This window comes from Perognathus longimembris, chromosome 14 (genome assembly GCF_023159225.1).
Source record: "Perognathus longimembris pacificus isolate PPM17 chromosome 14, ASM2315922v1, whole genome shotgun sequence".
Lineage (NCBI taxonomy): Eukaryota > Metazoa > Chordata > Mammalia > Rodentia > Heteromyidae > Perognathus > Perognathus longimembris.
In genome coordinates this window covers 32,374,792-32,387,874 of record NC_063174.1, presented here as the reverse complement: position 1 = coordinate 32,387,874, position 13,083 = coordinate 32,374,792, and the positions used below count along the sequence as shown (strand labels likewise).

General features: G+C 44.4%; 1 protein-coding gene across 1 annotated transcript in view; it reads right to left on the bottom strand.

Moving 5' to 3' along the window:
* Positions 1-13,083, bottom strand: part of Rhoj (ras homolog family member J) — a 95,206-nt gene that overhangs the window by 19,560 nt on the left and 62,563 nt on the right. The window contains exon 2 of the mRNA XM_048361942.1: positions 5,687-5,745. Within this exon, the coding sequence (XP_048217899.1) occupies positions 5,687-5,745 (59 nt within the window). The remainder of the gene's footprint in view (positions 1-5,686; positions 5,746-13,083) is intronic.

Here is a 13,083-nt window from a genome sequence, read left to right as displayed (position 1 = left end):
AAAGAGAGAGAGACAGACAGAGAGAGAGAGAAAGAGAGAGAGAGAGAGAGAAAGAGAGAGAGACTATCCTGGGGCTTGAACTCAGGGCTTGGGTGCTGTTCCTAAGCTTCTTTTGTTCCAGGCTAGTGCTTTACCACTTGAGCCACAACTTTACTTCTGGCTTTTTTTTTGAGTAGTTCATTGGAGATAAGATTCTCATTGACTTCTTGTCCAGACCTGCTATGGGCTGTAATCCCCAGATCCCAGCCTTTTGAGTAGCTAGGATTACAGGCACTGGACCTAGCTCGAGGAAGCTCTTAAATGCGGGAGGGAAAGAGTTCGCCCTCTACCCCTGCCAATGATAGCTGCAGGTCCTGGTGCTGATACCAATTGGCTACCAGGACTGATTGAAGTTAACTCTGGCTGAACCAAGGAACAATGAGACCAAAGTGTTTCCTGTGGGATGAGTGGGTTGCTGTCCTTTTAGCTCCATTTTGCATACTCTGGGAAGAAGTGATATTAAATCCCATAGTGACTTTGACCAATAACTTGCCACATGGGCATATATTTCCTTATTCTTCCAATCTGTGTGCTCCTAGAATAAAAAGGTTTGTGACTTGCTTTCATGAAGGCAAAGCATTTGTTCTGGGGTTTTCTGTAAACTATGTATGGAGCATGGATGCCAGATTCTATGCTCAGATGGTCCCATTGGCTCAGCCAATAGCAAAGTGGGCCTGGAACTCAGGGGTTTGCCCTGCTGGGAGAACCTGGTACTGGGTTGGCTCCTGACACCAGGAGACGCTGTGGCTCTTTTGCCAGTGTGGTCTTTGAGAGCTGTCTGTCTTGGGGTTGGTTCGGAAAGGCTACAGGCCCAGCAGGCTTTTCTTGTCTCTTTTGCCTGGGTGAGGTCAGAGTTCAGCCACTGGAGAAGGAGGTAGCCCACCTCAGTGCTATGGCTTGCTGCAATCTAGGTTGCTAGCGGGGAGCGGGGAGGGCTTGGCTCCAAGCCAGCTCCAAGCCGCTATTCCTCAGGGCAAAAATGCCCAGGGTTTGCTACTACACCCTCACCTTGGCACACCACTCCACATCCTGCTTGGCCTGGTCTCTCCTGCCACATTCTGGACACACTGGCTGGCCTAGAGCACATCATGACACAGGCAGCTGGGGGACTCTGTGCAGCTAAAGATCTGAGCTCTAGAAACCCCTTCCAATCACACAGGACAAGGGGTGTGTGCCCCTGTGCACCAGGAATTGGCACAACCTAAATAGATTTGGCCAGAGGACTGGCCTTGCTGCCTGACTGCTGTGATCGGAGGGGTAAATCCTTTCCTCCGTTGCTTAATGTAATGGTTGGAATTTTCCCCACTAGCCAAACCTTACATCTTAAGACTATCTTCAATGCACTCCATTCACTGTAACTTTGTTTCAGGGGCTTAGGGAGAGAGGTGATGTTTAATAGCAGCTGCCACGTGTTGGCAGGGCATGAGTGTGATTTAATTATGAACAGTTATTAGTAAATGCATGGAGGAATAGTGTGGGTACAGAAGAGACTGGAACCCTGCCCTTGCTATGGCCATGTCTGAGGCAGACTGGGACTTCAAAGTTGAGGGAACCAGGTCAAAGAGTTTAATTTAGCACTGCTGTTGAGGATAGAAATGAGGAGTTCCTATTACGCTACTTTGCAGGGTGCATTTGCTTTTTGAGTTTGTTTTGGTTGACTTTGATCCACTGTTAGCTGAAAGATGAGGGTACTGATCTTTGGTTTAGCTCTATAAGAATATTTAAATTTTTCAAGTAAGATGGCACTCTCTAGATAAATTCAGAGATTTTCTTTCTTTCTCTCTTCCCCTCCTCCTCTGTCTCTCTTTTTTCCTCCCTCCCTCCATCCCTCCCTCCTTCCCTTCTTCCTTCCCTTCCTTCCTTCCTCCCTCCCTCCCTCCCTCCCTCCCTCCCTCCCTTTCTTCCTTCCTTCCTTCCTTCCTTCCTTCCTTCCTTCCTTCCTTCCTTCCTTCCTTCCTTCCTTCCTTCCTTCCTTCCTTCCTTCCTGTGGTTCCAGGATTATTCATTGGTTTGGCGATCTTCTCCTTTTCTTCATTGCTCATTGGCCAACAGAGTAATTTTGAATCATAGATGTTTCTTAGCTATGTGATCTCAGCAGCATTAAATGGAATACAATTAAGGAAGGGTGCATTGTCTTAACTTGGGCTGAGAATGAACTTTGGGGACAAGGATTCTCAATTAGGATTTGTTTCAAAGCCTTTTTTGGCTGAATTATAGCTCCATAGGTATCAATTTAGGTAAAGGTCCTCTTCCACTGAATTCTAATTTGGGGAACAATACATCAATCACCAAATGCTTCACCTGGGAGAATCATCATTATCATCATCACCACCACCATCATCTTCTTCCTCCTTTTCCTTTGTCTCCTCCTCCTTTTCCTCCTCTTCTCCTTTCTTCTTCCTCCTCTTCTCCTTCTCCTTCTTGTGCCTGTCCTGAGGCTTGAACCCAGGGCCTGGGCACAGTCTCTAAGCTTTACTGTTCAAGGTCAGCACTCTATCACTTGAGCCACAACTCCACTTCCAGATTTTTGTAGGTCAATTAGAAATAAGAGGCTCACAGACTCTTTACTAGGTTGGCTTTGAACCATGATTCTCAGATCTCAGCCTCCTGACTAGCTAGGATTACAAGTGTGAGCCACCATGCCCGGACCAGGGGAATCTTCTTAAAGTGAATTTCCCAATTCAGTCAGCTAGACCCAGGTGCCTGCATTTCTCGCAGGTGCCCTGGTGAGGCCCACCCACACTGGCTCACTGAGTCACACTTGGAATGCCGGTCTTTTATAACACTGCTTTCTAATTCATCTCCACTGACCAGTAACAGTGCCAAGAATCCTGTTAGAAATGCAGATTCTTGCTTCTGACTCTGGACTGGGAGAATCAGAAGCTCTGGAGGAAGGGGCCCAGTGGCTGAGTTTTTAATAAACCCTGCAAATGATTCTGATGTATGCTCAAGTTGGAAAACCACTGTTCTAGAAAAAAAATTGCAGCTTATTTTTTAGTGCAGTATATTCTAACATTTAAAATTTTTACTACTGAAAAGTCTCCTTTGGATCTTACCTCAAAAATTTTTCCCAGTTACTCTAGATTTTTTTTTTTTTTTTGGTGGTACTGGAGTTTGAAATCAGGGCCTGGGCTTGCTAGGCAGGTGCTCTACTGATGAACCATGCCTCCATTCCTTTGTTGTGTTAGTTATTTTTTGCCAGTCCTTGGGTTTGGACTCAGGACCTGAGCACTGTCCCTGCCTTCTTTTTGCTCTAGGCTAGCACTCTACTTCTTGAGCCACAGTGCCACTTCTGGCCTTTTCTGTTTATGTGGTACTAAGGAATGAACCCAGGGCTTCATGCATGCTAGGCAAGCACTCTACCACTAAGCCACATTCCCAGCCCCATGCTGGTTATTTTTGAGACAGTTTTGCTTAGGTTTCTTGAAGTATCTAGGATGACAGTTACATTCTGATTCAGAATATAGTTACATTCTAATTCCTTCTCCCCATGCTTTATGCTTCCATGAACCTTGACTACCCCTAAATTTTCAAAGTTATTGGTAGAAAGCACTAAAGTTAAGTTGAAGACACATCTAGAATCCACCTGTTATTTTATCACTTCAGGGTCAGAGGTTTGGCCACCCTGCTTTCTTTGATTTGGCATTTAAAGAAAAATGTATAGTGCCTTACAGCTTTAGTTCCTAGACTAGTATTATTTAAAAAAAATAAAAAAGACAGAAAAATGGAAAAGAATAATTATACTCTATAGGAGCTTTGAAAATTAAAAAACAAAACAAAACCATGAACTTAAGTAGAGGCTGGGGAAGGTTGCTTGTGGGGCAATTCAAACCCAGAAACCAACAGTTGCTATGGGTTGCTAGGGAAGAGGGGAGCTGAGGGCATTGTGGGTCCTGAGAGGGGTCCTGAGGGGGGTCCCCTGAGGGGGTCTTAGCTTTGGAGATGGTGAGGGAACCAGAGAGAGGTTTTAGAGCCACAAAGGAATCCTCGCTGTACTGAATGCTGCAAACTGGGTTCTATTCATGACATCTGAGTATGACGGAGGAGCTCTCAAGCTGTGAGGTCCTGCTGAATGGTTGTGGTTGTGACTAAGTTCCAGTGGGCAGCACCAGTCCCCAAAGCACTGTCTCTGTATGACTGAATGCCTTCAGAGAGACTTGCTGCACTGAGTACCTTATAGAGGAAATAGCCTAGTTTTCTCATTGGTGGATCTGGGGAACATTCTTTCCTACTTATGTGTTTTGCAGCTGAAGTGAGAAGTCATTTCCACTCCTTAATTCCTGACAGTAGCTGGTCAAAACAGTCATTTGACCATGATGAGAAGTTGCATGCTCCCAGAAGCCTTGAGTCTGGAGCTAGATTTAACAGGCTCCCGGCCCTCACCATGCAATGCCAGCTTTTGGTGTCCCATCTGCAGATACCCTTGAAGAGATCCCATTGACTTGTTTTGTAGTGGCCAAATTTCAAGTTGAGCAAAACAACCTATCTCTAGATACTTGTGAAAAAAAAAAAAGGCCTTGATGAGTACATAATTATTGACAGAGCCCAGGAAACCCATGGTGGCTAACACTGAGGTCCAATGTTCCCTCTTAAGGACTTAGATGTCTATATTAGGATAGACTGAACGATTGCTGATTTTTACCTAAAGAAATGATCCAAGACACGTGGTAAGAAACTCTGTCTAAATGATTGGGCTACAGACATCAAATTGCTTTTCCTGTAGAAGTCCTCCATAGCCATGCAAGGAATTCTGGGAAAGACATGGTGGTCACATCACCTGAGTAGAGCACACATTATCTTAGTGAGTGCTGAGCATAGCATTCAAGTTGATGGCTCTAGATTATTTTGAAAAAAATCTTAGAGAATTTATGTCAGCTCAGAGGGTGACCTTCACTTTTTTCAAAGTTTTTGGAATCCTGGGTTTTCTTTATTCCAATAATGCTTCCCTCCCATTTCCTCCCCTTTTTGCAGTTTACTAGGCAAATCCAAGAGAGGGTGTGCAAGGAAAATAACACAAAATAAAAGGAGCCAATGTAAAAGATATAAAACAGACCCATTAATATTGGATTGGACTTGGTTTGGGTAGAAGGAAATTAAAATTTTTGGCAAAAAATGTTGTTTTAGTGTCCAGTGCAGGGGCCCAAGTGTATAATCCCAGCTATTTCAGAGGCGGCAATCTGAGGATTAAGGTTCAAAACCAGCCTAGGCAGGAAGTCTGTGAGACTCTCATCTCCAATTAATCAGCAAAATGTTAGTAGTGGAGCTGTGGCTCAAGTAGAGAGCTATCCTTGAGCAAAAAAGCTCAGAGACAGTATCCACACCCCGAGTTCAAGCCTCAAGTCTGGCACAACAAAAGGGGGCAAGCTAAAATGTTATTTTTATTATTAATGATTATCAAAGAATAAATTACTCTCTATCAGTGTGGCAGGTAATAGAATGCTTTTGTCTTTTCTAGGTATACCTTTTTTCCCTTAAAAGCATTAGGAATGTGCTTTTGGTGGTCACTGATGTAGTTAAGAAGTTGGATCCAAATGATCGGGATGAATAACCTCTGTGCTCTCAGTCCCCACATGCCTAGCCGCAGGAACCATTCTTTCTTGTTCACCCCCTTCCCCAACCCTCCATGAATCAACAAACAAAAACATACCTGTCCTGCTGTGTCATAGAGTCCCAGCAAGTGTTGCTTGCCTCCCACCGTCACAGTAACTAGGAGAGAAGGAGAGGGGAGTCCATAAACATGTGCTTCCATCAGGAGGCCTCACCACTTCCATTTCCCACACCAGAATCTCTCAGGGATGCTGGGAAAGCATATGCCTGACCCCTGTAGATGCTAACCAGAGTTGACAGCTGGATTGCCACATGAAAGGCAACCCTGGGCTTCAGTGTGACAGCCGACGGTCAGAGCCAAGTCCAAATTTCTCAACCAAAATGAACCCTCTTGGTGTTCCTGGGGCACCTGAAAGCTTCTCAGTGATCCTTGTTGGGCTCTAGAAACTCTTGAAAGAAAGAGGGTGCAGATTCATTTCTGGTGACGGGATTCTTGTCTTTGTTTTTGGTTCAGCACCTTTCAGGATACAAAGGTTTGTAAACAATTCACCTGTTGAACTCTCTCTGCTATTACCTGGCTTTGAGATACTAACAAAACCCAGAAAGCAAAGAATGTTAGCCCACCTGCATATTTTATAGTCTCTTAAGCACAGAATTAAATGAAAAGACAAAAAGCTTAGTATTCTAAAAAGTTTTCTCATTGAACAGGTAAACTTGATTGAAAACAGGAGAGTTGTTTTAGTTCAACTGAATCCTCATCATTTTGAGCCTTGTTTGTGGGAATTGTATAAATTTGGTCTTGCATGGGGGTATGGGAGGGGGAGCAAAGTCACAGGTTTGCTTTACCCAGCAGGCTCACTGCCGTGTCAAGCCTTGTGTCCACAAGTGAGAAGTGGTACCGGGACATCCCAACCCACTCCACACACCTGAAGAATGAAATAAAATCTCAACTTGCAACTGCACTGAAAGGGAGCAGATTGAATGCAGGAGCAATAGAATTCTCATGTGACTGGAAAGAGCAAACTTAAATTTGCAGAAACGATCCAATTTCTTTTTGGAAACAGGAAACAAAATATGAAGGAAAGTGTGAGGAATTTTTATCCCTCACCTGGTTGACTTAAAAAACTATAAAGATTCCTTCTATCAGGAAATATCAAACCACATCTCTAATCTGTGACCACCAGTTCTCTAGTCTGCGGTGGGAGGCTTGCTGATTTGGTGCTGATGTTCACCCTGGTTTCTTCTCAGGTTCCTGGGTTACATGTTTGTAAAGCATCCCTTCCTACCAATGTTGGAAAAGCACTCGTTTAAAAGCACTGTCCACCCAAGACACTGGGGATGATTTTTCAAATCTATTCATTCCAGATGTGTGCAGATGTTGATAACATGACTGCAGTTGCCCGGATGAGCTTTGAAATGTGTGTTGCTGGTGATGAACCCAGCTGTGCTGAGCCCTGGTGACAAGGCTAGCAGGGGAAGGAAGGGCTTTAAACAATGCTTCTTACATCCACAAGTTAGGGTAGTGATGGGAATGAATGTGTGAATGTGTGGTCTTGAACTTTGTCTTGTTTTCTATCTATCTACCTGCTTCATATACACTGGCAGAAGATATTAGCTGGGTCAGATGTCCTGAAATTTGCCTAAATGTTTGCTTTAATGACCAATCAGCTACTTAGTCATGGATCAGGAATGAAGGGAAGAAATCCAGCCATTACAGCATGGGATTTCCTGTCTCCAGCGAGCCCAATATATGTAGGTCAGGGGCGGCTGTTCCCAGCATCCTCTTAGAGTCTTCTAAAAACATGCAGGCCTAGGGTCATGTATGGAACAGCTAGAAGCAAAGCTATCCTCATGGCCTGGCCGTGCAAATATGATGTGCCTGCTGGGATTGGCATGTTTTCTCAGGAACAATCATTCCTTCCAGCCTGCTTTTCCTTTTCCTCTCGGCAGCTTTGGCTCCGGTGAAATTTCACCAGGCCTGAAGCTAGTGTGAGTAAGAAAGGTTAAGGCTGGGGCCAAGAATCCAGGCATGGACTGTCTTCCCTCTCCTCCTTCCCTTCTTCAAGCGCTCAGTTCCTGGATTGAGCAGGAATAGGAAAGAGCAGACATTGACCTGCTCAGAATTGAAAGAACAGATACAGTTTCTTCTGTCAGGAAGCATGGAGACAAGTGTTTTCCAGGTAAAGCAGAGTCACAGCACAGTGTAGCACGCACTAGTCCCGGACAGCTCGTGCCATGGCGGAGCGTGTGGGCATCTGTGTACGCACAGTGCTGGAGCTTGATCAAAGACAGCTCAGTGCTATGCAGTGTACCCTGGGAGAGACAATCTTGAAGAGGTGGGTGTACAGGGCAGGACTCATTAACTCAGGCTTTATTCAGAATGTTTTATTAAGCTATGGAAATTTAGAATTATTCTTTTTCCTTAAACCAATCAAAGAAAAAAATTAAAATTATTTCCACAGATGAAGGGGATATGGCGTGGGAGCCATGTTGGATTTGCAGCTTGGCTGGTAGTGTCTGTCTATTCTGCCTATGTGTGTGGGGCCAGGCTTCTGGAAGGAATGCTAAAGGAAGGGGGCAGGGCTTGTGACTTTATTCTCTCTTCCCTGCCATTTCATTCTTCCATTCTAGTGGAGGGAAATAAATGGATCCCACTGTATGCTAGAGGACATCAAGGGACAGCCTGAGACAGAGCCATGAGTCAGTCACACGCTGTGGGTGTTGCCACTCTGGCTCTGTGAGCCATGTTGCTTGTCAGCCGGTGAACCCCGTGGCCACTCAACTTGAAAATGAGTCACCACTGCCCAGAAGGGGGCTGTTGCTATGATGCTAGTGGTGAATATTGTGAGGTCAAAAGAGAAGGCCTTTCTTTTCTTATTAATATATGTTAATTGTACAGAATAATTAGTTTCAGTATATTTCCATCTATGTGTACAATATATTTTGATCATATTCACCCCAGTATCCTCTCTTGTATCCTTTCCACTCTTCCATGATTCCTCAACTAGTCCCCATTTAGCTTTCATATCTTTATATTTTATTTTGTTTTTTATTTTCCCCAGTCCTGGGGCTTGAACTCAGGGCCTGGGAACTGTCCCTGAGTTTCTTTTGTTCGAGGCTAGCACTCTACCACCACATCACTTCTGGCTTTTCCTGTTTATGTGGTATAGAGGAATTGAGCCCAGGGCTTCATGCAGGCTAGGCAAGCACTCTACCACTAAGCCATATTCCCAGCCCATATTTTTATTATTTATTTATTTTTTGTGTGCCTGACCTAGGGCTTAGACTAAGGGCCTAATCACTATCCATGAACTTCTTTTGCTCAAGGCTAGCACTCTACCATTGAGTTACAACTTTACTTTTTTGGGGGGTAATTTAGTGAAGGTAAGAGCCCCTGAGCTTTTCTGCTCAAGGCTAGTGCTCTACCACTTGAATGACAGCTCCACTTTTAGCTTTTGTGGGTTAATTGGAGATAAAAGTCTCATGGACTTTTACTTCCCGGGCTGGTGTGGAACTGTGATTTTCAGATCTCAGCCTCCTGAGTAGCTAGAATTATAGGCATGAGACATTGGTATTCAGCCATGATGAATTTCTTAACAGCTCCAGTTTTATCCATTTTCTTGAAAATAGCAAATTTTCATTCTTAGGTTTTTATTTCCTGTTTTTATTTTTTTTTTGTTTTTTGTTTTTTGTTTTAGTTTTTGGTGCTAGTACTGGGAGTTGAACTGGCCTTGTGCTCTTGCTAGCCTTTTCACTCACAGTTGGTGTTCTACCCTTTGAGCTACACCTCCTGTTCCAGTTCTTTTTGCTGGTTCATTGGTAATAGGAGTCTCTTGAATTTGTCTGCTTTGACTGGCTTTGAACCTCAACCCTCAGATCTCAGCTACCTGAATAGGTAGGATTGTAGGCATGAGTCTGAGGGTTGAGGTTCAAAGTCAGCCAGGGTAGACCCCATCTGCTCCCACTCCCTGGGGAGACACTGCTGAGAAGACCAGCAGCAGTGCAACTGCCTGGCAGACAGCGGGCAGGCACCCGTCCCAGATCCCTGTCTATTCTGGGAACTATTAGACTTGTTTTCTGAACCTGAGGAGGTTTTAAAGAGAGTAGGTCAAATGACCTGCTAATAGCTCAGATGGTTCTCTCAATAAAGTGTGAAGCATTGTCAGTGACCTGTTTATTCTGTAAAGTGAAAGCATCCTTCCTCCCACCCATGAAGTGCCCTGCTTCCTTGTGTTTTTTTCTTGGAGTCAATTGGAGTGGTGAATCCTATTTGGTAGCATGAGATAGTAGTGAAGTCTAAGTTATAGTCTCTTAGGATCCACTAGCTTGATCAAGAAAGAAAATATCCTAGCCAGAACCTTAGGCCTTCTCAGGATTTCAGTCCCTTCCCTCAGGATTTCAGTCATGTCACAAAGCAGTGTGTCATTTGCAAACCTAGACGAAGCACTGTTGGTCATACTGAATATTGATGCCAATCCAGGCCATCCTCCAGGCCACCCATGTAACAGGAACCTGGTTCAGAGCCCTTCCCTATTGAGAGCTGGGCTGTCTCAACTGTCAAGAGCAGTGTTTTGGAATCAGCATGATGAAGATATGGTGAACACTACAGGCGGAAATGCCAGATGATTGAGGGGGAAACCCCAAGGCCCCTCATATATGGCTGGCTGTCCATGCCACGGGTATTGAATGCACTCTCTCTGGTGGGTAGGATGCAGGCTCCGGCTGTGGGGAGTGGAGGATACCACAGGTTCTGCTTTGGAGTAAGAAACACTAGATTTTAGATACAGCAAGCTATAGAATTTTAGGGAAATTGAGAACATGGCTCTCATGAAAATACAGAATGGAGCACATTTCAAAGATTTATTAGCTCATTAGTAAGTGAATCAATAAGATGGTAAATCTTGTCTAAAGAGCCTTTTGAGGAGCTATGTGCTTAAACAAGTAGCATGGGCAGAGTGGAAAATGGCACAGGGTGTGGTGGTACACGCCTGTAGTTCCAGTGCTGGAGAGGTTGAAGATAGCCAAATTTGAAGCCAGCCAAGGCTATGTCTCCACAAACAAACATGGTGGTTACTGAACGATGAAAAAAGAACTTTTGATAATGCCCTTTTCTAATAAATAGGAAGCATTTGCATCTCTTCCCAACAAGACTTAGGAGCAAACATGTAACTGTGCAATGTCTAAGCATTTAGTTAATAGCAGAATAAAACACATTTACCTTCCTCCAAGTGATGAGTGGACCTGGGTCCCAGGGAGAGGTACCTGTTAGGCACTGCCCAGCATGGCACTGAAAGGACATCTGACCTTATATCTAATTTTTTTTTTTAAATGCGCATGCTTTGGTGAGATGTTGGCAACTGTCCAGAGACCTCTGTTTCTAGCTGTGCTCACTCTAATAAAAGGTGTTCAAAAGTCACAGGCAGCTGTCACGCACGACAGGTTGCCTCTGTGTAGAGAACGCTGAGGGATGGAGTACTTAAGTGAGAAGTCACAATTCTGAGCCTCCTTTTGGGGTCTGGAGATCAGCAGTTTGTACGACTGCCTTTCCATGAGACCTGACCTCATCCTGGCTCTCCTGCCTTCCCTGTGTTTGGGAAGATTTTGTCTGGGACATTAACACTCTTCCTCTCCCTCCTCCATTCCCTCCTAGCCACCACCCGACTCCTGCTCGCTCCAGAAGCCATTCCCAGACGCTGCTTGGCTGTGTTCAACACTTGCTTTGAGCCTCACAACTCTGTGTGTGAGTGTGTGTGTGTGTGTGTGTGTGTGTGTGTGATTAAGGGGCAGAGTTAAATTTTCTTCAAATCAAAATGAGTCAGAGAGCATGGTAGTATGGTAACTAGAAACAAATGCTGTCTTTTCCTAACTGAACAGTGGTGACTTCCTTCTTCCTGGGGTTTTTGGCCTTCCTGGGCTTGTGTTCCCCTAAATGCTGCTCTGGCTACTTCTCACCCATCCCCCCACACTCATTTCCTTCCTTAGGGAGGTTTCCTCTTGTGATAGGAGCAGCTCTGTGTGTGTGTGTGTGTGTGTGTGTGTGTGTGTGTGTGTGTGTGTGTGTGTGTGTGAAATAAACGTTGCTCAGGGAAGTCTGTAATTAATGTGCTGGCATCCGGCCCAGGTTCTATAGAACAAAGATGGGGGAGAAACCCAAACAGGCTCCTGGAGGAGCTAAGGGCTTCCTTGTCTTAAGTCTGTATATTCGTCCTCAATAAATGGGTCCATTTGGATGAATGACTCTTCAGGGTGGCATCTATGCTCATGGCCACTCTCCCCTTTTCTAGGCAGCATTCACAAGCCTCAAGGAGGCCAGCGGGGCAGGAGTACTGCTCAGGTATCCTGAGGGTCCTCTAGTAGCAGGGCTGTAACTGGGACAAGCTTGAGATAAGGTGCTGGGGAGAAGTGAAATCTGTACATGGAGCCATGGCTTACAAACCAGAGTGTGCTTTTAGTGCTAAGATTCTCCTGAATAGAGCAAGTGCTCCTTCAATCAGATCATACATTGCTGGAAACTCAGTTTAATTTAGTTGTTATTAGATTATGGTGGAGGAAATAACTGATTCTGAGGCAGACTTTTCTGAGGGGGAGTAAATACTGGGATTTGAACTCAGAGCCTTACACTGGCTAGGCAAGTGCTCTACTACTTGAGTCATGGCCCCAGTCCATTTAGCTTGTGTTATAGTTCAAATAAGGTCTTGTGTTTTTGCCTTGGATCATGATCTTTTCTCCAATACACCTTGCACAGCTGGGATTATAGGTACATGCCATCATGCCTGGTTTGTTGGATGAGATGGGATTTTTGCTACCTTTCTCCCTAGGTTGGCCTCAAATTGCAATCCTCCCAACCTCTGCCTCCTGAGTAGCTTTTACCACCATACCTTACCCGAGGCAGATAGTTTTCATGTAAGTCTTGACTTTGATTCATGATCTAAATTCTTGTAGCAGTCATCAAGAAGAGCTTGTTGAAAACATAGCTTTCCTAGTTTTGTAGCCTCCTCTTTTCTGTGGCAGAAAAGCATGAAAGACTATGATTTTAGCAAGTGATTCAACCCCAAACTTGAGTTCACTCATCTAGAGTTCACTCGTAGTAACTCTGATATCCCATCCACTCTAGAGGTTATGTGGCTCACAGATGAGATAGCTTATAGGAAAAAACTCAAAATGTGTAAGATGTAGCACAGGCATTAATTCCTTTGATCATGTCAGATACCAGGGCAGGGACAGCCTTGAGGAACAGCCCTCGGTGATGATAAATGTGGACTGGAACATTCCTGGTAAGAGGGTCAAAAGAATTACTAGATTCATAAAAATTTCTATCAGGACCCAAGCTATAACAAGATAAAAATATGGCAAATATCATTTTCAGAATGACAACAAAATCTATAAAGTGTCTTGGAATGTGTAAAGAACTTCTTGGAAAAAAATAAAAGCACTATGCTTTGTTCAATGACATAAAAGAAGAAAAATGTTCTGTGGTAGAAGCTCTCAATGTTGGAA